Raw genomic sequence first — 25,108 nt, 5'->3', positions numbered from 1 at the left:
TGGTCTGTTATATTTTTGCATGGATCTACGTATCTTGCTCACTTCGGATTTAGTGCTGAATTGCAGAGTATATTCTGTTTCAAATAGAAGTCTGTTTATTGGAAGGGGATGGATGGCACATTTATTTAAAATATCATTGTTCATTGCACTTATTTGTGCTTTTTTGTGTCTTTGTGAATCCGTTCGATGTCCATTATGTTGGAATTCCTGGCGGTCTGAGTGTGGCTCGGTGATGGGTCTGAAAGCATATTGCCTATGTGTTCTCTGCTAACTGTTCTCTTATTTTTACCCCCTTCTACAGGTCTGCCTGGTGTACTTTATGCCACATCCAAAACGAGAAGTGTCATTCTCACTTGGCACCCTGTGCTCCCTCGGAAATGTTTTGTGATTGAATATGGCATGAACCACTCCGATATTAAATTGCTGTTCGCGAGGAACAGGAAACAACAGTATGTATTAAAAGGTAACATATCTATAATCTCATAAATACAGATCTCATTAAGAAATCAATTATGTTGGAAATAAACATTTCATAGATATTTTCCAACCATGTTGTGTTAAGTAACTGAGATTATGAATGGTGCTCCTCTGGTCGGTCCCGGCTTGCCAGAGAATTCTGCTTGCTTCACTATCCCATACTGCAGTGTATGGCATCCTATCCAAAGCCTTAAGATACTGCAATACGAATGCAGATCTAGTGATTAGTTAATGGGAGCCATTTGTACAGGATACTTTTGTGTAGTATACTATTAAGCAAATGGCGTATCCATTGTGTACGCTTATAAGAACCCTATGCATACGGGATAGGCACCATGTATTTGGCCATTGAGGAACTTTGCATCTGTGTGCTGCTGCCGCCCTGCAACAAGGGTAAGCACCATGTATTTACCCACTAATTTGTCTTCCGCATCTGTGTGCCATTGCCGCCCTGCTACATGGGTAGGCACCATGTATTTGCCTACTGATTTGACTTTGCATCTGCGTGCTGCTGCCGCCCAGCAGCATGGGGTCAGGCTCAATGGATGTGATCACCATGTACTTCTCTTTTGCTCTTGGCGTACAATGTTTTACCTTTTGCACGTTCCACAATGTAATTCACCTCTTACGCTTCCTTTTCTGTAACCTGAAGCACTTACTGTAACCGTATTCTTAAGTCAAAAGCACCTAGATACCTCTGGGTTTTTTGCGCCATATAAATGTCTGTTATGAAGGCACTCGTGGAGGCAGGTAAGTCTTTGTAATAAGGATTTATTCAGTAAACAGGTAAAAGACCCCCAGCACATTAGAAACATCCAATGTAGGCGAGGGACAACTCCAACTGACAACTATAGAACGCTGGGGACAGAGCATAAAGCTAGTGCCCTGTGATATCATTAGAACCTGGCAGCAGTGACAACTCCACGCTTCCATGGCTTCTAGTATTGCATGCATGTCTCCCCTTACATATTAATAACCACATAATGTAATAACTTCACAACAATGTCAAAATAAAATAAAATAAAATAAAAATATGCATCTCCCTAATAGAATGGTTGAGTTATCAATCATGAGATATCATTACCAGAACCCTCCCCTGCCTAAATATCCTTTCTTTCCCTCTCAGCATGCTTCCCTCCAACTTCCGCAGCCGTTGTTCCCCTTTTAGACGAAGGGATGATGCACCCAGCTTTGTGGGACACCTCGAGGAATCTGCACTCCATCTTCTATATTTTCTGCTCCTCATTTCATTGTAAAGAACCTCTTGCAGGGTTGCAGCATTATTCTAAAAGTAAGTTCTGGTACAGTCTCAAAATCTGGTCTGTGGCCGGACGTTAGGGGTGCAGGACATTTCATTTTGGCCAGTGCCTGTGTTTACTGTGTAAGTGGAGATTCGAGTTTTTGGGGTAGATCTCTGGGAGAAACAAGCTTTGAATCTGGCTACTGCCCTAATCCTGATGAACGCTGGAACAAACACCATTCACTACCCTCAAATGGCATTTCCCCCAGTGGGCATAGGTCCCTGCAGCCCACAGAGCACAGCTCCTAAGCATGTTAGAGTGAGGTTTGACGCATCTCTCAGCCTGCCAAACATCATTCTAAGGAAGGTGAAATGGGTGCCTGCGGTCCTCAAGTTTCAGCAGTCCTTTCGCTGAAGCAATGGTTATTGCCTCTCATAACCTTTAGAACACGACGTATGGAATTAGTGGAGTTTCCAGGCTGCCCCTTTCCCCCATCTGCCCATTCACATGGCCTTGTTTTTGTTTCCAATGGGGTACAATGAATGAGAAAGAGAGAGAGAGAGAGAGAGAGAGAGAGAGAGAGAGAGAGAGAGAGAGAGAGGCAGGCAGAGGGAGAGACAGAGATTGGAAATGGGAGAAAGTGAAATGGGACCTGTCTGTAATAGGCCAGTTGTATGCCTACTCTCCCCTTTTCTCTTACTAGCCAACTCCCCTCTAAGAACTCAGACCACCTTCCACCATACACACAAATACCCCACAGATGACAGCCACAAACCTAGCCATTAGCACATCAACACTAATCGAGCCATTGCCAAGCTTTACTCTTTAGCCATATCACACTCCCACATTTGTATATCGAGCCATTGCCAAGCTTTACTCTTTAGCCATATCACACTCCCACATTTGTATGAACCAGGCCCAAAGCGCTCTGGTCAGCACAGAGGAACTGGGTACTTCTGACCTGCAGAATCAACACTACAGGCTTCGGATCTGCCACTATCACCATCCCACTAAGGACTCTACACACAGAGTGGCTAACAAAAGTGGCAGATCTTTAGATTGCATTGCATTGCACTGTGTCCAGTTAAACGCATACAGTGCGTAGATGGTATAGCTGGAATGACAGCACAACGAATTAAGGCCTCCCTTCTGACATCATCTATTCAGCCATTAGGACACAGGTTCAAATTGTGGGAGGGCTGACACAGCCCTTACTGCTTCCAAGGTTGATACAATCCACAACATTACATTGGGTAACAATAACATGTATTCTTGCTGCAGGTAAGATTTCGAAGTGCGAGTATTTTTTCCCTGTTTTTTAAGTTGAAAGTAAAGTTCGTTTTTATGGTGTGTAAAAGTAATCCCCATACCCAATTATGTCATTTCTTAAGCGAAATATATTTTAAATCTACAAAAATGTGTTTTTGTACTACATACTTCTTTGTAAACAGAAATCAGGCAAATTCAGAGCCAGATTCATGTCTTGAAGTTCTTCTTGAGATTAGGCAGTAATCATTTTAGAGCTCCTACCTGTGGCACTACTTTGCTGCGACCACTGAGCCCTGGAGCTGCGTGGGTGGAAGCAAGGTTCAGGTGCTTGTTTACTATGTTGTGTTAGGAGTATTTACCTCTTTTTAGGGAGTAGAACAGGTGGGTACACAATTAACGTACAGAACTAGAGCTAGACAACAGGCGTTATCTGCTAAATACAGAGACAGACATCACTTGAATATCATTATTTTACCTTTGCCATTATATTATTTTTTTAAAAATGTTTTGGTTTTGTGAACCCATTTATGATTCACATATTTTTTGAGAATGCATGCAGTAATCTGGCATTATAATCACCTCCCACGGGAAAGTCCCGCCTCCCTTCAAACCCCTCCGTCCATTACCCTTCATTTTCGTGTCTTCCAGTGAGCCATAGTACATTGTAGTTTCAGGATGCCTCGATTGCTTTTAAAGTTTGCTCTTTGTTGGTTTCCATCTCAGATAAGGGCCACAACCTCCTGTTTCTATGAACATTTCCATTTAGCAGTTCTATCTCCCTTTTTAGTTCTGGCTATTAGGTGGCACAGAAATCAGTACCTTTAAAGCCGAAACTATTGTCATTAAAATAAGAGCTTTAACATAAGAGCATGAAATATGGGCTTTGACTATAGGTTTGTAATGCGTTTCAATGCAGATGACATATGAGGATGGATTTATGTAGTTTGGATATGTGTCCCTCCCATTTAGCGCCCATTGCTAAGTGAAATCTATAGGATTTTCCTCCCATTCCCACCCATTTTCCCTCCGACTACACCTCGTTTTGCACTCTTTGGCTGAATGTGTATTGTGTGGTGAATTTATCATCCATTTTCATTCCCAAAATGGTGGCTGCCATCTGTTAATGTCATTTAAAAGTTATTTGAGTTGATTGATGCTTTTAAATATATTTACTGCAGCTTTCAAGTTATGTTACACATTTCACAGTATGTTTTATTAAAAATAAACAATGTAGTGTAATAGTTATGTTTTGGTATAAAATGACTCTGAAAATGTACATCTAGTGACTTGTGGAGGATTGCTCTAGTGTTTTTGATATGAGGAGCACCTTACTGGCTTTACAGTTAGTGATGTGATTGGATATGCTTGTTTTCATTTACGGGCGAAGGTGGACCATTTTGATAATGTCAGATTGATGGGGTGAGATTGCCTGGGGTTCAGAAATATTCAGACTCCTAAACTGGACAAGAGAGCCCTTCTGTCAGTGGGCTGTCTGCCGTCCCTGCCGCCCACACAAGGAAGTGGTTCTGCTTCTCAGAGAGGAAAGGGGAAGTGGGACTCTGCCGGAGAGAAGTGAACTTGTGCTGCCGCGGGAGCACCAGGCTGAGTGCGTGTTGACTGCTCTGAGTCCATGAACTGAAGCTTCTCTCAGAATCCACCCTGCCTCCGAGTTCATCTGCCCTCGGCCAGGTAAGTGTGCCACCCCTGTCCGTAGGACTTCTGCTGCTGTGCAGCCTCTCACCTCCCAGACAAAGCATTTCCTCATTGCATAGGAGGGGGGAGGTGTCCACGGAACCTCTCTGGAGCGGACAGGCTTAGATGGTCGTGCATTTTGTCCTGAGAAAGCAAGGGTAGCGGGTTTGGGGTGACTAAGTGACTGATGGAGGAAAGTCAGCGACTGACACCTAGATGGCCGGTGGGTCAGTCAATGACTGAGTGTTGCAAAGAATTACTGAGTGTCTGTTATGGCAGCGTCAGTGAATGACTGCTGAGGCGGAGTCTTCCACTGGCTTTTCCATGAGGAGTCAGTGGCTGTCCAAGCTCTGAAAGACTTGTGTACGCGCGCAATATAAATAAAATATCATTTAATTTAATTTAATTTCAAGCCAAACACTGATGGTTGCCGGACAGCGTCGGAGACAGACTGCTGGTGGGCTAGGGCAGCTGTAGCAGCAGGAGTAGCAGACGTTTGGGCTGTGGTCCGACACAGCTAGTGAGTCCAGGACGCAAGTCTGCATGGAGAGGTCCACTTTCCCCTATAGGCTTGTCCACAAGAGATACAGGGCTTTTCATGGACAGACAGCTGGGTTGCCACCAAGCAGTAAAGTCCTCTGCTTGTGACGCAGAGGCGACTTTAGTCGACAAGAGGCTGCACTCAGCTGGCTTGCCACAAGCGTGCTTAGCGGGGCAGCGGCCATGCCAGGCAGTCTGGGCACTTCCTCATTTCAGTGTGATGCCAGCTGCCTTGTGTCAAACTGCGTGCACAACCATGCACCACAGCGGCTGCCCCCTCAGGCTTTTGTGCGGATGATAAAGGTGATGCCTCCTTTACTGGACAAATGTGAACTTAAGAAACCTAGTGCTGGTGTACATGTGGAGGGGCGCCCAGTCATATCGAAGCCCATCAGCTCAGGCGATGTTTCAGCCTTTGTCCCATAGGGTGCAGTAGGGCAGGCTGAAGGTGTGTCAGTCAGGGATGGTTGGGGCTCATTTCAACATGGGGCATTCGTTCTTAAATGATAACAACCACCTCACTGCATTCCTTTAAGTTTAATAGCTGCATGTTACTGTGGATAGGCAGCCTGCAGGGAGCTGAAATACTAAATGTCTGTTGAAAAAGCTACGAAACGCTCTTTGAAAGTAGGGTGTTCATGTCAGGAAACCAGAGTAAAAAGGCATCAAGGTGATAAGCATGTTGCTGATTTCTGCATGAGGGAGGTGACAGACCTGAATTAATTAAAAAATTATGTTTCAGTGTCCTAAGACTGCCAACATGGAGCAGCTATTGGGGCCCACTGAGTCCTGTACGCCTTTTTAACTGAGAAAGTTGAAAGGCCCTTACACCATGGCTGGGGAGCAGTGCATACGGGGTACAACTACCCCCACCGTTTTATTTTCTGCTCGGTTGGTGATACTGTTGTTGCAGGTGATGCTGTCGAACACTTGTAGAAAGGGAAAATATGTCTGATCCTGGGTTTGACCGCCTCCTTCCATTTGATGAAGGGATTACAGCAGACAAAAGACATTCTTCTCCTAGGGATTCTGGATGCTCCCAGTGACTGTCTAGCCTATATGCACTGATGATCCTGTCTTTCAGTCTGCGGATGCCAAGGTCAAGGATAGCAAAAGAGTGATTGGCATTGGAACAGCAGAACCTGAGCCACACATTGCTTAGATGTTCCATGAGTCCACTGAGAACAAATGCAGTTGATATATTAGCCTTACTGCTTCTGGAATTCCTATCCTCAAAAGTGTGTGGGACATTGTCCTAAATGTAAAGACCCAGAGGAATTGACTATCCCAAAGACTATCCTAGGGTGCATCCTCTTCAGAGCTTCAAGGAAGAGTGTCCTGAATGTTTGAACATTGAGTCTCTCCTCGCAAGATTTTATCTTCGGCCGACCATCTCCTCACATGATGTGTTACCAATTGACCATGTAGACAAATAAGTCAAAGATACACTAACAAAGGCTCCTATACCCTCATCATCTCCCTGTGAGCTGCGGGTTTTGCAAATTATTGTCATGCTTTGATGGGGCAGTGGCCATATTTCCGACTTATCACCCTGAACGACAACTAGTGGAGCACCTATTTTTCACCTCAGACATCTTGTGAAGCATTTTGAGGCTATTTTGAGGCATGGAAAAGGTTTCAGTCATAGCATGCAGACAGCATTTCCATTTCACGGTTTGGAAGGGGGGAATTTCACAGACGTCCATCCTTCATCTGTCTTTTCTGGGCCAAAAAGTGCTTTGTGGAAAGATGGAAAACCGGGGGCCAAATTGGAAGCATAAGAGTCCAAGCTTGCCCTGCTCTGAAAGCAAAATTCTCTCACCCACCAGAAGAATTCATTAAAGTTATCAACCTGATTGCGCTGCTTCCTTCACCCTCAGTGGTGGTGCAAAATGGAGAATCACAGGTCCGGATACTGATTCAAAAACTAGAAGAACGGAGGGCGCTGTTGTGCACAAAGCAAATGGCTGCATAGTCTGTCTGCTCCAGTGAACCAGTGCTAACTTCAGCCGTCTCTGTACTCCTGGTTGGTGTTTGGAGTATCGTAGCACAGAGACTTTATGTCATCTGCTGGTGGGGAGCACTTTTTCATATATTGCAGCCTCTGAGCTCACCGCCCCGCCCAGCGATGAACATCCGTTGCGGGAGGCCAGCAATAAAATGGCGGCCCCAACGGCGCAGTGGGGTGGGTTCCCCTGCCTGAAGGGACTGTGAGCATGCTGCGACCACAGTGGTAGCCTCCTGCGCCCCACTTCTGAGCACAGTGAGGTGAGCTGCCGGAGACCCACTGCGCATTTATTCAAACATCGCTTACAGGTGGGCGCTGTGAGTTGGTGAGTTTTGGGCAATGTTTCTACTGACTCTGGACTGGCTCCTTTGGCTACCGCAGGAAGGGCTGAGAGTACATAAGGCACTAGGAGCTACCTGCACTTGCTGATATACAATCCCTCTCCCTCATTGGGCTTTAGGATGCTTAATCTGTTATTGATGTGCAGGGGTGCTAGAGACTACTTCTACACCTCTCTGCCAAGCAATAAGATGGCGGTGCCCTCTGTCCTACTAGGTCCCTGGAGTGAACCCCACCACACTATTCTTTGAGGGCGCAACTGAATGAGTTCACGTTGTGCCGTAGCCTGCGCTTCCTGCACCTCTGCTGGGCGCTATGTATACGAGGCTGCTGGCTGGTGAGCATGGATTGTAGTGCCGAAGTGACTGTGTTCGCCCCCTGTTACACCTAGTGGTCCATGGCTGGCGCTTTGTGGACAGTAAGGCAGCGCCCAGTTACACTACAATTGGAATCCTGCCTTCCCCTGTTCTCTATTGGAGATCGAGCTGCCATCTTCATTCCTACTGGGTGCCACCCGTCGTGACCCCTTAGTCTATGCCACTCCATTTAGGGGACCACTTAAATGCATTGGAAGCTGAAATGACTAAAGGAGCTTGAAGGAACCAAAGCCCATCAGTATGTTTTTTAAAGCTGCCTCTAAGTCGGTGCATGCTTTGAGTGATGCCGTTCTTGTGAGTGACACCTCTGAATCGAATGAGCCCACTGAACTGCAAGGAATGATGACCTTTATGCAGGAGGGTTTCTCTGCTGTTCATATTAAGCAGGACGATATTATGGGCACGATTGATTACATCAAGGTGAAGCTGGAAAAAACAGACTTGTGGCTTACAGAGATCGAGAGAAGGGTGGGAGTGGTGGAGAATGATGTTGGTCGGCTGAAGACGGACGTGGCTGCCCTCACTGAACAGGTCCAGACTGTCACCAGGATGAATGATGAACTGAAATCCAGGTCAAGGAGCAATAATATCCGGATTAAAGGGGTCCCTGAAAGTAACCTTGAAGGCACAATGGAAGATTTTGTGCGGCATACACTCCTTTCCCTTCTGGAGAAGCCTAAACTATCGCTGCAGTTTGTGATTGAACGTGCCCATCGATCACTGTCCCTCAATCCCACACCTGGAGCCTTGCCTTGTCCAATTATCACCTGTCTACTAAACTACTGAGACAGGGATGTGATCCTTCGAGCCACCCGTGAGAAGGGAGAGATATTCTTGGGCTCCAGTAGGTTGCATATCTACCCGGACTTCTCTGTGGCTGTCCAGCAGGAGAGGAAAACCTTTGTCGCAGTGAAGAAAAGACTTAGAGGCTTAAACATGAAGTATGCGATGTTCAACCCTGCTAAGCTTCGTATAAAATACAATAACAAAACATTCTTTTTCACGATTCCTGAGGAAGCGATGAAGTTCCTTGATGGATGCTCCACCACAATATGAAACTTGATTGACTGTTTCTCTTCGCCTGGTTTATATCTTCTACAGCATGCTAATATTGCTAAGTGCTGTGATTTGAGACCCAACTGGTCTCTGCGGCTTCTGCTTGACAACATTTGTTGTGCTCAACACAACCTGAGGTTCTTAGACCCCTTTCATCCTTTTGCTATCACTGACTATAGGAGAATCATTTCTGTATATTGTCATGTTTGTCTTTCACAGCTGTTATAGGGCCCGGGACGATGCAATGTTTCAGAGTTTGGTTCAGAGGTTATCTTGGGAGGACTATCTTCCCGATTTGGGGGAAGATGAGGGTGGTGGGTGGGGGAGTTAGACTGGGAGTACAGATAACACTTGGTGACGATGGAGCAGCTTTATGGTATTACAGGCACAGCAGGAGAGGCAACTTGTATTATGCCCCACTGGGGTTAGACCATGCTTTGGTGGGAATATGCATACAAATAGTGGACGGTGGGTGAATTTTCATGTATGTGTTGAAATATGAGAGGGATTGGGAACCCAGTAAAATGTCTGAAACTTTTGCTCTATGTAGAGCGCCACCAAATTAAACTGTACTTTTTGCAGGAAACTCACGCATTGACAGCGGGCTGTGAAGAGTTCGCTAAACGGTGGGGTAGGAATATGTTTTATACCACAGATTCTATGCAATCTATGGGCATAATGATCTTGGTTCATAACTCGCTACCTTTTACGCACAAGACAATTCACTTGGCTCCATTGGGTGTTAGCTGGGCGAGAAGTGGTATTATTGAATATTTATGGCCCCAATGTTGATGACCCAATGTTTTATGCTGAACTCGCAGGTATGCTTATTCTGTATCCACTAGTGCTCATATTGTGGGGAGGATTTTAAGACCATCTTAAATGTGAACCAGAATATATCTGGCCGGTCCCACTGAATGTTATCCAAACCGGCACCAGCAATACGTGCACAAATGGCTGATTTAATGCTGGTGAATGTCTGGCGGGTTCTTAATCCGGGAGATAGCATTTACACATATTACTACATGATACATGACTCCTTTTCCTGCATAGACTTCTGGCTTATCCCTGATGCGCTTCTGGGTGGGGTAGTCAAGGCGTGTATACTTCCTGGGACATATTCCAATCACTGTCATGTATTGGTCCCCTTTTGTCTGGATGAGCTCCCCGGGGCTCATACCAACTGGCAGTTCAAGTTTCAGGCGTTTACTGATGTGGTCTTTGAGACCAACCTTGCTGTTCAAATACGACTGTACTTCGAGACATATGTAGGATCAGTCTCTTCCGCGGATACACTGTGGGAGGCATTCAAGACCTGTATAGGAGGTATAGCAAGGATAAGTATCAACGGGATGCTGTTTGCCCCAACTCATATAGCCAGGGGCACCCATCAGGGATGTCCCCTATCACCTCTCCTTTTTGCCATAGCTATAGAGCCACTAGCAGACCTCATTCGGCATAGGCATACGCACAGAGGAGTCCGAATAGCCAGCGAACCAGAATTTATTTATCTATATGCAGATGATGCAATGGTATACATAAGGGATCCGCAAACCCACTTGCACCCCATTATGCAAGACGTTGCAGCCTTTGGGGAATATTCTGGTCTTCAGGTAAACGGCAGTAAATCAGAATTATTTCCTCTCAATGATGCCACAGTCACAACCCAAGATTTGCTTGGCTTTACATGGGCTCATTTTGCAATAAGGTACCTAGGGGTTATGATAGCTTGGCAACGTAATACTCTATATGACCCTAACTATGCTAAATATCTGGCACATCTTACACTTCAACTCATGTCCTAGGCGCGATTAACGCTCACCATCACAGGCAGAATTTCTCTACTCAAAATGGTGATCCTCCCCAAGATCCTTTACTTTTTTCAAAATATACCACTATGGAGTGTCGTGAAGTTCTTCAGGGGGCTCGCAGCTGCTATCAATGCCTTTGTGTGGCATTCGGGTGCAGTGCGCCTCAAATGTGACACCATATTCATGCCACGCTGCACCTGATTTTCATCTTTTTTGGTTGGCAGCGCAAGCGCAATATGCCGCGTTTTGGTTTGAGAGACGCTCATCGGGTGAGCGAGGTGTTAGGCCCTTAGTGGTGCCCCCAGGGCTGGCTGGCCCTTGCCCCTTTGACACTGCGAGCGTCACTTCCTTAGCGTGGTGCAGGATATGGAAGCTGCTGGTTGTCATTCACTCCTACCACAGTAACTTTCCACTTTGGAATTGTGCCCCGGCATTTCCTGTTATAGACGTGGTCACTGAACGTTGCTGGATTCGTAGTGGGTTTACTATGCTGGGGAGTATGTTCCTTAACGGGAACTTTATCCCTGCTGAAGACATTCCTATACTTACACAATTCAGAACCTTGTACTGGCCTCAGTATATTAGGGTCTGCAGGGTGTTCAGAAGTCATGGGAGAGCTTCCCAGTGGAGCCTGAGAACGAGCCCCCATTGGGATACATTATGGAAGCCTATGGCTCCCGCGGTATAATCTCCTCTCTATATCGCCTAAAACAAACCTGAACACCAAAGCCTCTAGCAAAATTACAATCCAAGTGGGTGAGGGACATGGAACTCGGGATTACAGATGACATCTAGAGTGACATGTGTTCACATACCCGAGAGGTCTCCTTCAACTCTAGATTTCGTATGATACAGATCAAACTCCTACATAGGTACCACTATTCGCCAGCAAGGTTAAAGCTGTTTTCCCAAGACACTGCAGGATGCTGTCCCAGGGGCAGGAGTGAGGAAGCTGGGTACTACCATATAGTATGGGGATGCCCTATGCTAGACAACTACTGGAGAGATGTCTGCACTATCCTTGACGGGGGTTGAATTAGACGCCACCCCTATGCAATGCCTCTTTCATATTTTTGAATACCATAAGGAGGGGGCGGGCGGAAATTGGTAAAAATATGTTTTTTACTTGCTATTCGATGCCTGCTGCTTCACTGGTCAAAGCCCACTGTACCATCAACTGAACAATGGCTAAAGACTGTTGCCTGGGCTAATGACACTGAAGAGCAATGGGCCACTATGCAACGAGCGGGGAACCGCCCGAAAGACGTACGGGTGCCATTCAGGGCTTACTTGCTGCGCACTTATGATGCCTCTCCACAGGACTGAAAGCGCTCACCTACACCCAGCCTATCATGTTCCCAAAGAACCCCTACGTTTCCCCTGTAACTCACGCATACTGTTGTGCTGGTCATTCATTGTCATAACCTCAATGTTTTACCTGTATATATATACTTGTACACTCACTGCTGATTTTACATGGTATAGTTCTGTATGTGAATGCTGTTATGCTCTGAACCAAGTGCTTTAATAAAGAAATTTAAAGAAAAAAAAGAAGCTAAATAACTAGAAGAACGCTTCCCACCATCACTGTATGAGCACCTATGACTATGGAACAATGGTACTTCAATCATGATTTTTACCCAAGCCTCCCTGCTGGAGCTCGCTTTCTTCTTTTCTCTCAGATCTGTGATCGCAATTCAATAGAGTTTGGCTCCTAATATCACCAAAGCATGGTCTCACTACCACTTATTGGCTAAAGGATTCTGAAAAGAGGACCACTCTGCTGTCTGAGATTGATGTCTTAGTACTAAACAAAAAGGTGATTGGCTTAGGTCCTCTTGGAGAGTGGGGACAGGAAGTGGTCTCCATACTATTTCTGATGCCTAAGCCTAGGGCCTTTTGACCTATCGTCGATTTACAGAAGGAAAACTGTTTTAGCCACACCTTTCCCTTCAGGGTGGTCTATCAATCATCCCACTGATGGTCTCACCTGGACAGTTGATGACCTAGGTGGACATTAAAGATGCTTACCTTAATGTACCCATCCTTCCTTCCCACCAGCGGTTCCTTCGATTTGCGGTGCAGTGGCCCAGTATCAGTTCACGGTGCTAACCTTCTTTCTCAAATCTTCCCCTATGTATTTTCCAAGACCCTGGTGCCTCTTGTTTGTGTCTTACTTCAAACCTCCTCCACCATCTATACCTGAATGATTGGCTCATCCATGCATCATTGTTTCAGCAGGACATCTTGAGTACCAAGACTGAGCACAGTACTCTCACTTTGTTCAGATACGGATGAATGTTAAATGCGAAGAAGGGCAGTTTGCATTCACAACAGAGTGTGCCATTCAAAGTAAGTATTTCAACACAAAGATGGCCATGCCTCTCTCCCTATTCAGGCCATGTGGAACTTCTGAACCAATTGAATTATCTGCTTATTAAAAATTCTGCTCAAACCCATCTCTGACTAAAGAGAAAGGGGCATGCCTATTGCGATGTTTATGGTCCTAGTGAAACAAATGTGAGACATCCATTGCTTGATAAAAAGTGTTTGCACTGTTCTTGTTGTTTGAAGCACATGTCTGTTGTTTTGCTGAGATTGTTATCAAATATGATTTCTTAGTCTGTGCCTATTTTTATTTTGTGAAGGCATCGTTGTGGCAAGAGTATCTTATCTCACTTCCTTGTAAGATTATTTGATTTTTGTTAAGGTTATTGGCTTAATGAAGTGGCCAAAGGTTACTTTACTGGGTCATCTAACAGCTCTGTATTGCCCATGGAGGGTGTTTCTTTCAATTGGCTTGGTTATTCAAGGCTACTCTGGGCTGCTGGCCTGGTTTCCCAGTGTAACCAATGAGGCAGGTCCTATTTAGTACACAGTTGTTGCTAAATTATAGTTTGATCTGTGCTGACTGGAAAGTCCCTGAATATAATGTCATGAGAAAAAAGAAATGTACATAAATAAGATTTCTCCTGTAGGGTCTTGCGCACAATCTTTCTTCCTATTAAAGAGGTATCTCGCAATGTGCGGTTCAAGCATTTAAAGCCCAAGATTATTTGTAGAACCAACATTACACTTGCAATTAAATTACTACTGCTCTGCAGGAGTATAGGGATGAATAGTGGCTATACCGCACTCTCAGTCCCACTCAACTACTGTGCCGGCAGTGATCCCAATCAAAAAGGTGGCACATGCACAGCCCACCAGGCCCAGGGCAGGCTATATCACAAGGAGGGATGTGAGCTGATAAAAGCAATCAAAAGAAATCTTTAGTACAATGGTTCCAAAATAAGAAATTGTCCAATCATGTTTCTAGAAAAATAGGAACTTTACTAAAACAATCAATGCAATCAACTCATTAAAAAGAATACAAAAGCACCCCTTTAAAAGAAACAGAAAGAGTGAAGAACTTTGATGAGAAAGGGTACTCTTGATTGACAAGCAGTGGTGTTCAGGCAAGAGATTTTTCAACTTTTCAATTTTCCAAGGATATGTCTTTTGAAAGTACACTACAGATATGTCATCTGAAAGTACAAAAGGGGGGCTAAAAGTCATTATTGACCTTTAAAATTGACCTGGGAGATCAGGGCCTCTTCGAAATACCTTAGTTTTTCTCTTTGGATTCTCAACAGCTTTAAGCCAAATTTCGATGCGCTTGCAGTCAAGCCAATATCGAGATGTTTCAGGTTGTGCATTTCCATTGGTGAGTCGGCTCCAAGTTAGTTCGATATGCAGGTTCTTATTGGGGCGCGTAGTCATTTGCGACGGTCTGGAGTGGAAGGCTTGAAACAACTCTGGACGGTGGTCAAGTCAGCAGCGAGACAATGCTTCTGCTGGCTCGAGTCAGCATTCATAACGAGCGACCCAATGGATCCGATCAGGTTGAGCCGGCGTGCAAATTAGTTACCTCCACAGAGTCGTGCCTGCGATGGTGTTGATCGATGCGGTCCACAGCAATGGGTCGATCTGGCGTTTAGATAGTTCCAAGTGCAGCAAGCACTTCCAAGGTTCTTAGTGTGCCAAAAAAAGCACCACTGGTCTTGCGCCGGCTAAAATCGCATCAAACGTGGTTCACCCAGCTCAAGACATTTCAAGGTGATGAAACAGGGTCCAAGCTGCTTCTGGAGTTCAATGCTGCTGGGAGGCTCAATCCAGGGTCTCCAGGACAAAGCGAGTCCTTCAGTTCTGCACTTACACTTCAGGAAGTTGGATGCCACTTACAGGGGATCCTTCAACTTCAGTTTGGTAAATAGCCAACTGAGAAGCCTTGGTCCACCATAGTTAATCCCATCTGGTCCCTGGGAAATGCTGGGGATAAGAGCTTTCTATTGCCTTGGATGCCTTCTGTCTTCACTTCTCTGACAGAGGACTTTGGAATATGCTGTTTTCCCAACAGCAGTCCAGTGACTCTGGTTTCTTGTCTTGAGAATCAAAAAATGAATCAGAGAAGGATTGGGTTTTGCCTCCTTATAAAGGCAAAATGGCAAGGCAAAATGTCACAGGGGATTGGCCCAAAGAAATCCCTCTTGAAGGGTCCCAAACCAGGCTATTGTAACAAGTGCCCTTTGCCTTCTGACATCATACCTAGAGTGCCCTGTCCTGCTGGATAGTGGGGGGTGTGGCAGAAAGGTGTCGAGGGCCATAGCAGAAACCAAGAGCGTGGTACCCCTCTGTCAGCCTTCCTCTGGCTATTCTAACTCTGCCCCATTCCCATGTCTGCTGTGGACATGTCAAGGGACTCCAGTGGTCAGTATCCTGGTGTGAGTGTGGCTTAATGTCAGCCGGATGGGCCTTTTATAACCTTAACCCAAACAGGCCCACCAATTAAGAAGTGAGCACACGGTTGTACATAAAGCAATTTTCAAGGGAGCAGTTAGATGGTGTTGCAGGACCAAACTAACCGAAGTCTCAACAAACCACATCAGTTGGCATCTTGTATAACATTTTGCAACAGTTAAAACACTCCAAGATATTTTATTACAATCCACCCCCAAACATGATTGGACAAAAACCTCTTCAAATAAATCCCATCTTTTCCCAATTCCTACGTTTTCATTGGGAAGTTTTATCTTAATAGTCATCTTCAGATCATATTCATAATACACCTCTTCTTAGAATTCGTCCTTAGTAGGTCCTGATGTCAGCACATGGTTAAATGTTGGTATTGAAACATAATTCATTACTAGCAATAACTGGCCTAGGGCCTTTAACCTTAAGTGTGTTTGCATGTGGTCTGCTTAGCAATACGAGGAAGGCCTGAATAAACAGGTTTTTCTTTGAACTACTGATTGCAATCTCATCTCCCCCAGACTCCTGGCTCCTCTTAGGACATACTAATTTATGTGACCACTACTCCAGCACATGCAGTCTCTAGTTTTAACCTGTAAAAACAATTGACCACCAGATACCCTGGCCTCGGGCCTCATCTTTATTTCTGGACTAAGCAAATGGTCAACTCCATCTACGTAATTTCAATGCAATGAGCGAGATTACATCTGTTCCCTTGCGGAACTGTTAAGTCATAAACGTTTGTCCTGTTTGTAAACTGACGTTTTTACTAGATGACTCATTCTTTCTTCCATCAACCCCCAGACCCAGAAAACCAGAATGTCCCTGCTACCTGAAATTAATTGTACAGCTGCTAACAGCCGAAGGTTGTGAAGTTACTCATCCACCTGCCCTCTGCCATCTAAAAACCTGGCAAAGTCAGTTTAAAAGTCAAAGTGCAACTGTTTTTCTGATTAATTTGTGAGAGTCATGAATTCCCCATAAATTTGTATTATTTTGCATGTATGTTTTTACATTTGGCATGTTTAACATTTTATCTTTCGGTGTGCATGCAAGCTAATATGTATCAATTTCTAGACCAACAGTAACATTTCCCATCCATAATTACCTACACTCGATGTATATATAAAATTGCAACCTCGTGCCCAATTTACTGCCACCCCCCGCAGTCATCAATATGGTGCATGCAACATTGACCCTTCGTGATCAAGGGGACCCTTCCTGACCACCCCAACATTCCCCCTTTACTTAATACTTTAAATAACAAATCACAATCATCTTCTTTGCGAACAACCCTACAACCATCTCTCACACCAGCCTCAATATGGGCATACTCCTCCGCCGAACAAACCAACCGTTCCACAACCATTCCCATAGTCTACCTGCTGCTCCATACAAGCATGCCAATTTGGTGGAGGACACAAGACACCTTCAGTTTGAGTACCCGTATGGGATGAAGTGGTGGTGGCCTTAGGCTTGTACAAGGTTACAGTCATCATGGCAGCAACTGGTGGTACTTGGGCCAAGCAATAGCATAGGAGCATCTGGCAGGAACAAAAAAGAATGAGAAAAAAGACAAAAGACAAAAATGGGTAACAGGATCTTTACAGCAAGGCTCAACCAAGAAGGTAGCCACGAGAATAAGGAGTCAATCCACAAATCGTTGGTGATCCCAGCTTCAGTCTCCATGATCACTTTCAGTTAATGCAAGGCATCAATAATTCTGGTGAATGTACCGTTTTCTGTATCATTGGGAGGTTCAAATGTGCAGCAAGTACTCAATATTTTCCGGCATACTCCACCCTCCATTGCTCTCCGGAGGTCGAGTATATACTGGTTTTGCAAAGTCATGAGCCTCAGTGCCCACAACTCTTGCTTAATGGCACTATACGCTAACTCTGAAGCATTCACACAAAGAGTAGCAGTTCATACCTGATCACCTGGAGCCATTTGGCATTGGCTGCTGCTTGTGCATCAGGTGCCAGGAGGGAGGCAAAGAAGGTCTTGGTGTGGCTAAGCAGCTGATATCATATTCAGGAATGTCTGCTAAATCCTGTGATGATGCTCCTGAAAGGTAAAGTTCAATCTTTTCCAATATTACAATTGTTCGTGATTTCCATATAAGGTGGTGAAAGGGACGCAAGGGGCACAGGGGACAAAGGGATGTAACTTCGGCATTAGAGGGGCCAGAATCAGGTGCTGTTCAGGGATCATGAGGATGGGCATATGAAAGATTGGGAGACTGCACACACCTCATCAAGCTGGAAGCAACTGCCTGTATGCCATCTATCCACAGGTCCAAAATCGTTTAGAAGAGCGCCGTCCCTCCAGCCAGGTCTGCAATGCGAAGCTTGCGGCTGTTGTTTCCATTTGTGCCAACAGGCACTGTGCCATCGCCCTTAAAACACAGAGATAAATGGGTGTCTGTATCTTAACAGTTTTTTCTGGCTCTTCGAGCCACGTCAGATACTGCAAATGATTTCTCCATACTGTCCCACACTCCTGATTTATTCGTACTACCCCTTCTTCTGAGAATCCCATCATTCCTCCAACTTTGCAAATCTTCCCACTGATTTTTAGGAAAAATAACTCCTTCCAAGGTCAATTGGTCCTTTGGACACACCTAATATTTTTGTGTTCTGTACGCTCCGAAATTGAACAATCATTGTCACTTGATATGACTGATGCCGTAATTGACTACTCTTTAAACTTCCCTCGAACCCAGCGCAGGGCTAGGTGCACTAGGTATAATGCCTCTTCTACCTCACTTGGGATAAATACCCTAGGAATACCAGAAGCATGGGGGATGAAGGAGCAGATGTATAAATATCCTACGCCGCTCTGTCTCCCCACCTTCCTCATATGGCTATTCCATATGTTATCTGCTGCGTAACCATCTGCATTCATTGTAGGATCGAATTCATCATCGTCATTATCAAGATAATTATCGACATTTCTTTTCACATTTTCTCCTCAGACTTCAAAAAACTAGACAATTTTACATTTCCCCTTTTAATACTAGTTGTCATCTTCAGACATGATGACCCAAGGACCAAGAAAACCACCAAAACATTAATTTGTACACATTTTACAATCTTAGACATTCCTTTGCGTTTACAAAAAACTATATAAATTCCAGATCTCTATTCACAACCCCCCTTTGCACTGAAATGAATGGTGCATCCTGTAAGGAAGGCCTGGTATCAAACCGTGAAGACAAACACAATTGATTACAGTTCAAGGGTGTTTATTGAACTTCAATGGGTTGGTAGAACACCAAATTACGACCATCAAATAATAATAACGCAGTCCTAGTGGAGTCTGTCTAAATAAAAGGGCATATACTAATAAACCTACTGCCATTCCTTAATTCTAAATACAAAAATGGTGTGAGATAAGAATGTATGCAAAAGAGATGTGCTCAAGAAGTGATGTGTCAGGATAGTTGAGCAGTTGGTTTCCCTTCCCCATATTTTCAGCACGGGGCAAGTCGACGTGTGCGGGCTTCGCACATACTCTGGCTTCTTGGCCAAGAGGTAACAGTTCAACCCATAGGCATCAGGGCCTTTCACCAAAGTCTCTCTCGCAATGACAGTCTCTCATTGCAGAAGGCCTGATGTAACAAACAAAACACAAAAGTTCCTTCCCTTTGTCAGGGATTTCACATTCACAAGTTCAAGACTGGTCTCCCTCCTTTGGGCTCAGACCAGGGGCCCCACTCATCCGCGCTCAGATCCTCTTTAGATACCAGAATCGAAGACTTTCGAATATGCGATGGGTTTTGCTTAAACTGTCGCAAGACCACTTTGAATGGATTGTGTCCTCCCACGTATTCCTTATCTATGATATCTCCTATATTCAGCTTCAGCTGCTTTGGAATTGTTTTTCGGCAGAGGGCGCTGTGCATTGATGCAGTCAAATCTATGTCGCTTGAAGGCCTCCGTCTCGAGGATGATGTCATGGAAGGCATATATGGAATGTGCAGCGCCCGTTGGCTTCAGTTCTGTTTTTCCGAGTAAGCTATTGCTTTGTGGACTACAGCACACTTCATATTATTACTTCAGAATGCCTTCATCTTCGGCTCCGACAACCCCGTAGACCGGGTATAAGAAATGCCAATGCAGTGCTAAAATGTCACTGATGGACCCACATCGGGTGTGTTTATGGTGCTTTGGTGAGGAGCACAAGACCTTGGCCTGTCAGTCGTGTCAATCGATGACAGGAAAAGCTCTGAAGGAGTGCAAAGGGAAATTAGTGGTAGGTAGACTCCCCAAATAATTTGACTACCCTGTCGAAAAAATCATTCCTCCGATGAAGCGAGAGTCGACTATCCTCGACGGAAGAAAACTAAAAGGTCTAGGTCACGGAGTTGCTCACACCACTTCTCGTTGTCGATGAGAATATCCAAGAAAAGGTATCATAAATCACCTACTTCATCTTCCTCGTCCGACTCATCTCGGGAAAGGAGTATATCTTTCCCAACTAAGGCCTCTAATCCGGCTGAATGGAATCATACAGGCAGAAAATGATCAAATGTTTTGAGAAACAAGCTCCCTTGAAGCAAGTAGGCCATGCTCTTACTACACTTTCTGCAGCCGGTAGGGAAAGGGCCAGAGTCAAATCTCACACGCCCTCGAGCTTGGGACAAAGACCAGATTTTTATCGAGAGGCGTCGAGGTCTTGAGTCGATGAAAAATCATTGAAGACTCCGTCGAGTCATCAGAGTCCGTTACAGACTACGTCCATGGAAAAGTCGACATCGAAACCATTGAGGTCGTCAGCGTCGAAGACACCAACTTCATCAATGCCATCAATGCCAAAACCAAGTTTGGCGATAACGCCTTCTGCATCTGGCTCGAAACCATCAAAGCCATCAACTCCTCTACCGAACATTCAAGAAACATTTAAGCCATTGCCAAGATTTTTTAAATCCCTCACTTCGATTTAGGAAGACTTTGAGCCTTCAGACAACAATAATATTCCTTTTGGGTTACAATATGGCACACCTAATGTTGCTTATAGTTTTATATTGTGTAGTCTAGGATGCAGGACTTGTGTGATAATTTACAATCAGCCAGTGGGGTGGACACTTCTCTAGAATTGGAATTTGGCAGGCCTGACCGGGCAGATCATGCAGATGCCTCTTACAGGCAATTAAGGGCCAAACGTATTGATTATCCTACCTGGACGATTGGCTGATCAGGGCATGTTCTTTCGAAAAAGTTCTCTATCATCCCAGCGTAACCTGCCACTCTCTCACAAACTGGGCCTCTCCCTCAATTACAGGAAGTCCCATATGATACCATCTCAAAAGCTCCAATTCATCTGGGCTGTACCGGATACATCCCTGGGAAAAACCTTGCCACCAGAGGTGAAGGCTCAACACATTCTGCAGATGGTCACCACATTTCACAGTGCCCAGCGTCTCCCGGCTTTTGACTTCTTGAGGTCGATTGGCATCATGGCATCCTACATTTTCCTGGTGCTAGAGGCTCGCCTGAGAATGAGATCCCTTCAGTGGGCTCTCAGGACACAATCTTCTCAATTCTTGGGCATCATTTAAGACCTACTTCAGGTTGCAAACAGGGTCGCACAGGATCTCCTGTGGTGGGCCTGCGAGGACAACATTCTGAAGGGGGAGCCTTTTTGGCAACCATGGCCGGAGATAACGGTAGTTACGGACGCCTCACTCATGGGGTGGGGAGCCCACGCCAACGATCTGACAATCAGCAGTCTTTGGTCTCCATCAGAGTCCAAACTACACATCAACCTTTTGGAGCTGAGGGCAATCAGACTAGCTGTGAAGGCCTTCCTGCCCTCTGCGAGAAAAGAATGTCCTGATAATGACAGACAACTCAGTGGCCATGTACTACCTTAACAAGAGAGGAGTCGTAGGGTCACTACCACAGCTATAGGAGATGCATTTGTAGTGGACTGGAAGGTTCCACTCCTGTATGCATTTCCTCCAGTCCCTGTCATTCCTCACGTGATCAGTAGGTTGAGAACATTTGGGAAATCCATGATCTTAATTGCTAAGGATTGGGCCAGGAGAGCGTGGCACCCAGACCTTCTGGACATGTCCATCTGCCCTCCAAAATGTCATCCACAAAGAGAGGACCTTCTCTCACGAGAGGAGGGTTGGGTTCTCCATCCAGAGTTCAACATGCTCAACCTTCACACATGGTTTCTGAGAGGTTGAGATACAAGGATTGGGACCTCCCGGAGGACGTAATGGAGATCTTGCTTTCGGCCAGAAGGCCAGCAATGAAGTCTTTGTACCGCTGCTGTTGGAACAAATTCTGCAGCTGCTGCAGGGATAAAAATGTGGATCCTTTTATATGCAAAACACCAGAGGTGTTATCTTTTCTGCTGCATTTGGCCAACATGGGCCTCCAGGTTGGAGACATTAAAGGTTATCTGGCAGCGATTTCCATCTTCAAGCATTTGTCTGAGGAAACATCATATTTTAAAATACCTTTGGTAGTACAATTTCTAAAGGCATCACAAACGTGTTCCCTCCATGCCTTTTTAAGTTCCTATTTGGGACCTTAATCTTGTGCATCATTTGAACTACTCCATTCATGTGACTATCAACATTCAAGAACATCTTGTTAGTAGCGTTAACATCAGCCCATTGGGTGAATGAGTTGCAGGCACTATCTTCTAAACCACCTTTTACGTTTTTATATAAGGACAAGGTCGTCCTTAAGGTCAAACCTTCATTCTTACCTACGATTATATCAGATTTCCATCTGAGATAAAAGTTATTATTACCTACCTTTTACCCACCACCTCATCCTGGCAAGGAAGAGGAAAGGTTGCGCAGCCTGGACCCAGGAAGGGCTGTCAGTTTCTACATTTCAAGGATGTCAATGTTTCGTCTACATGGCCAACTGTTTATAGGATATACTGGTCGTAGACTGGGACAGGCTGTAACTAATCAAACCTTGTCCATATGGATTATATTAGCTATTACTGAATGCTATAGGCTGGCCGGGAAAGATCCCCCAGTAGGCTTGAGAGCCCATTCCACTAGGGGCATGGCTACTTCTTCAGCTTTACAAAGAGGGGTTCCAATAAAAGATATTTGTGAGGCAGCCACCTGGACTACTATTCACACTTTTACAAAGCATTACAGCCTTGATTTCACCTTAAGCCAGGATGGAAGCTTTGAGAAAACAGTCCTTCATTCGGTTCATAACAACCCTTGATTACAAAATTCGTACTCCCTCCGACAAAACTAATACTGCTTTGGGAGTCATAGATGAGGAATATGTGGGGGACTGTGACAAGGCGGTGGAAAGGAAGGAAGATCAGAGCCAGGACAAGATCTCTAGCAAGAAGCCAATCAGACCTTGGGGAATGAGGTCATAATGGAGGGAGGCTAAAACCTGGGAGACCTTGGGGGATGAGGGCATAATGGAGAGAGGCTACAACCTGGGAGAGACAGACAATTGGACCAATGGTAATGCTCTAGAACAAGAAAGATTCCAAGGATGTCATACTGATACAGGTCTCTGGTGTTTGTCTTTTGAATTAGAGAGAAGAGTTGGAGGAGGGCCCGGGGCCTGAGGAGGAGGTGGCCTATGAGTGGGCCTATTGACGTCCGGCAGTAAGGAAACAGTAGTCCAAGTTGCACCCATTGTGTCCTATCCTGTTATAACCCGTTTATAGAGACTAACTAAGACGTGTATCCCCAAAGAAGAAGTTAGCCGTGGGAGAGTTGCTGCTGACGGCCCTAACGGCACTTGAGACCCAGCTGGAGGCATCTGTCATCCGGAAACAAAGGTGAGCGTCGAGTGAATGAGAGGAAGACTGAACGAACAGAGAGGCAGAGGACCGTGCTAACAGTTGTCCAGGAAGCCTTCCCAACAAGGGGAGGGGCTGGGCCAAGGAGGCTGGAGTACAACCAACACCAGTGAGGGTGTGAGCTGGAGACCTCCTCTCTGCAGAACTATAGAGAAATGAATAGAGAGGCTTGAGAGACAATACGAGACTTTAAGGAATTGATGATGAATGATCCCTAGGAAAACAGTTTCCAGAGAATAAAAGGCAATAGAGTCTCATCTCCTGGAGAAGACTCCTGAACACTGTTAGCCTCAACAGAATGATTTGTGAACAGTATCTTTCACCTTTTGAGAAAGAAAAGCAAATGACATGTTGTCCCCCATTTTCCCCAGAATTAAAGAAGCTTGGTGTTTCTGCAAATAAACATCAGTAGGTCTAAAGTGTTGAAGACTGGTCTTCTCATTGCCAAACACCTACATTTGGTGGCAGCGGTGGGATCAAGAAACACGATGGAAGAGTTGATAAAGTCACTAACGGAGGGACAACAACTGCTGCAACAAGCCCTTCAGATACAGAGCCAGCAAGCCCAGGCTGACCCGCAAGCTTTCCAGCAAGCTATTCAAATGCAACAGGCTCTGCTGCTAGAAGCTACCGCAGTTAGAGCCCAGCCACAAGTTCCTGCGTCAGTGTTGCAGAAATACTCCCCAGGGGAAGATCCTGCCCATTTTTCTGTTGACTTTGAAAGGGTAGCCCGAAACGCTCAATGGCCAGTCGAGAGGTGGATGCACTATATTGCTCCCCTTATGATGGGTGAAATGCAGAGCGCATACCAGGCCGCTAACCCCATAGGAGACACTGCATACCCTGAGATGAAACGTGCCATCCTAGAGAGAATGGGCCACGATGAAGAAGCCTACAAGATCAAATTCAGAGATCCCAAACTGTTGCCCGAGGAAACCCCACAACAGTTGTTTTACAGAATCAAGGAACTTGGGGACAAGTGGTTGCAAACCACTTCTGCTACTGTGCATGAGATGGTAGAGAAGGTGGTCCTCGAGCAATTCGTGGAGGCCCTTCCTCCTCCAATGCAGAGATGGGTGCAACAACACCATAAACCCTCCCTACTCGAAGCAGTGGACATAGCTTCCGCCTACCAGAAAGCGGGACAGGGGAGATTGGCCTCCTATCCTCCTCAAGTTAGGGCTGTCGGAGTCCCTAATAGCATAGGCTCTAGACAGGCCAACAATCCACGCTGGCCAAATTTGATGTTTTGCAGAACAGACTGGGACCCGTCAAGACCCCGACCTAACCATGAAACTCCTGGATCAACCTTCTCTTCCCGAACCCCAAGCGCCCCGCTGCGGGGCCCCCAGTGTTTTGAATGTGGAGAATGGGGGCACTTGGCAAGGTTATGTCGAAAGAAAATCAAGTCAGAGCCAATGGACATCGGAGGTTTTGAAAGGAGGTAGATCCATGCAGTTCAACCCCAAGGCACAAGATCACCTATCCATTTGTTTGTGAGGCTGAAGTGGAAGGTCGGCCAACCAGAGCCTTGTTGGACTCTGGAAGTCTACAGACAGCAGTCCAACCGGAACTGGTAAGAGAGGTGAGATGTTCAAATGAAAATATACCCATTCGATGTGTTCACGGGGATGTTAAAATATACCCACTTAAGAAAATCAAGATAAAGTTAGCAGGTGAGAAAATGGCTGTAAAAGCCAC

General features: G+C 45.4%; 1 protein-coding gene across 2 annotated transcripts in view; it reads left to right on the top strand.

The window, feature by feature from the left end:
* LOC138511597 (interleukin-6 receptor subunit beta-like) overlaps positions 1 to 25,108 on the top strand; it is a 665,901-nt gene that overhangs the window by 448,085 nt on the left and 192,708 nt on the right. For both annotated transcript variants that reach the window (XM_069627378.1, XM_069627379.1), the window contains exon 10: positions 302 to 463. In XM_069627378.1, coding sequence (XP_069483479.1) covers positions 302 to 463 — 162 coding nt within the window. The remainder of the gene's footprint in view (positions 1 to 301; positions 464 to 25,108) is intronic.

The sequence above is a fragment of the Ambystoma mexicanum genome, chromosome 6p (genome assembly GCF_040938575.1).
Source record: "Ambystoma mexicanum isolate Mex_15411 chromosome 6p, UKY_AmexF1_1, whole genome shotgun sequence".
Classification (NCBI taxonomy): domain Eukaryota; kingdom Metazoa; phylum Chordata; class Amphibia; order Caudata; family Ambystomatidae; genus Ambystoma; species Ambystoma mexicanum.
The sequence above is the reverse complement of the archived record's forward strand: the minus strand, read 5'-3'. Positions and strand labels throughout refer to the sequence as shown.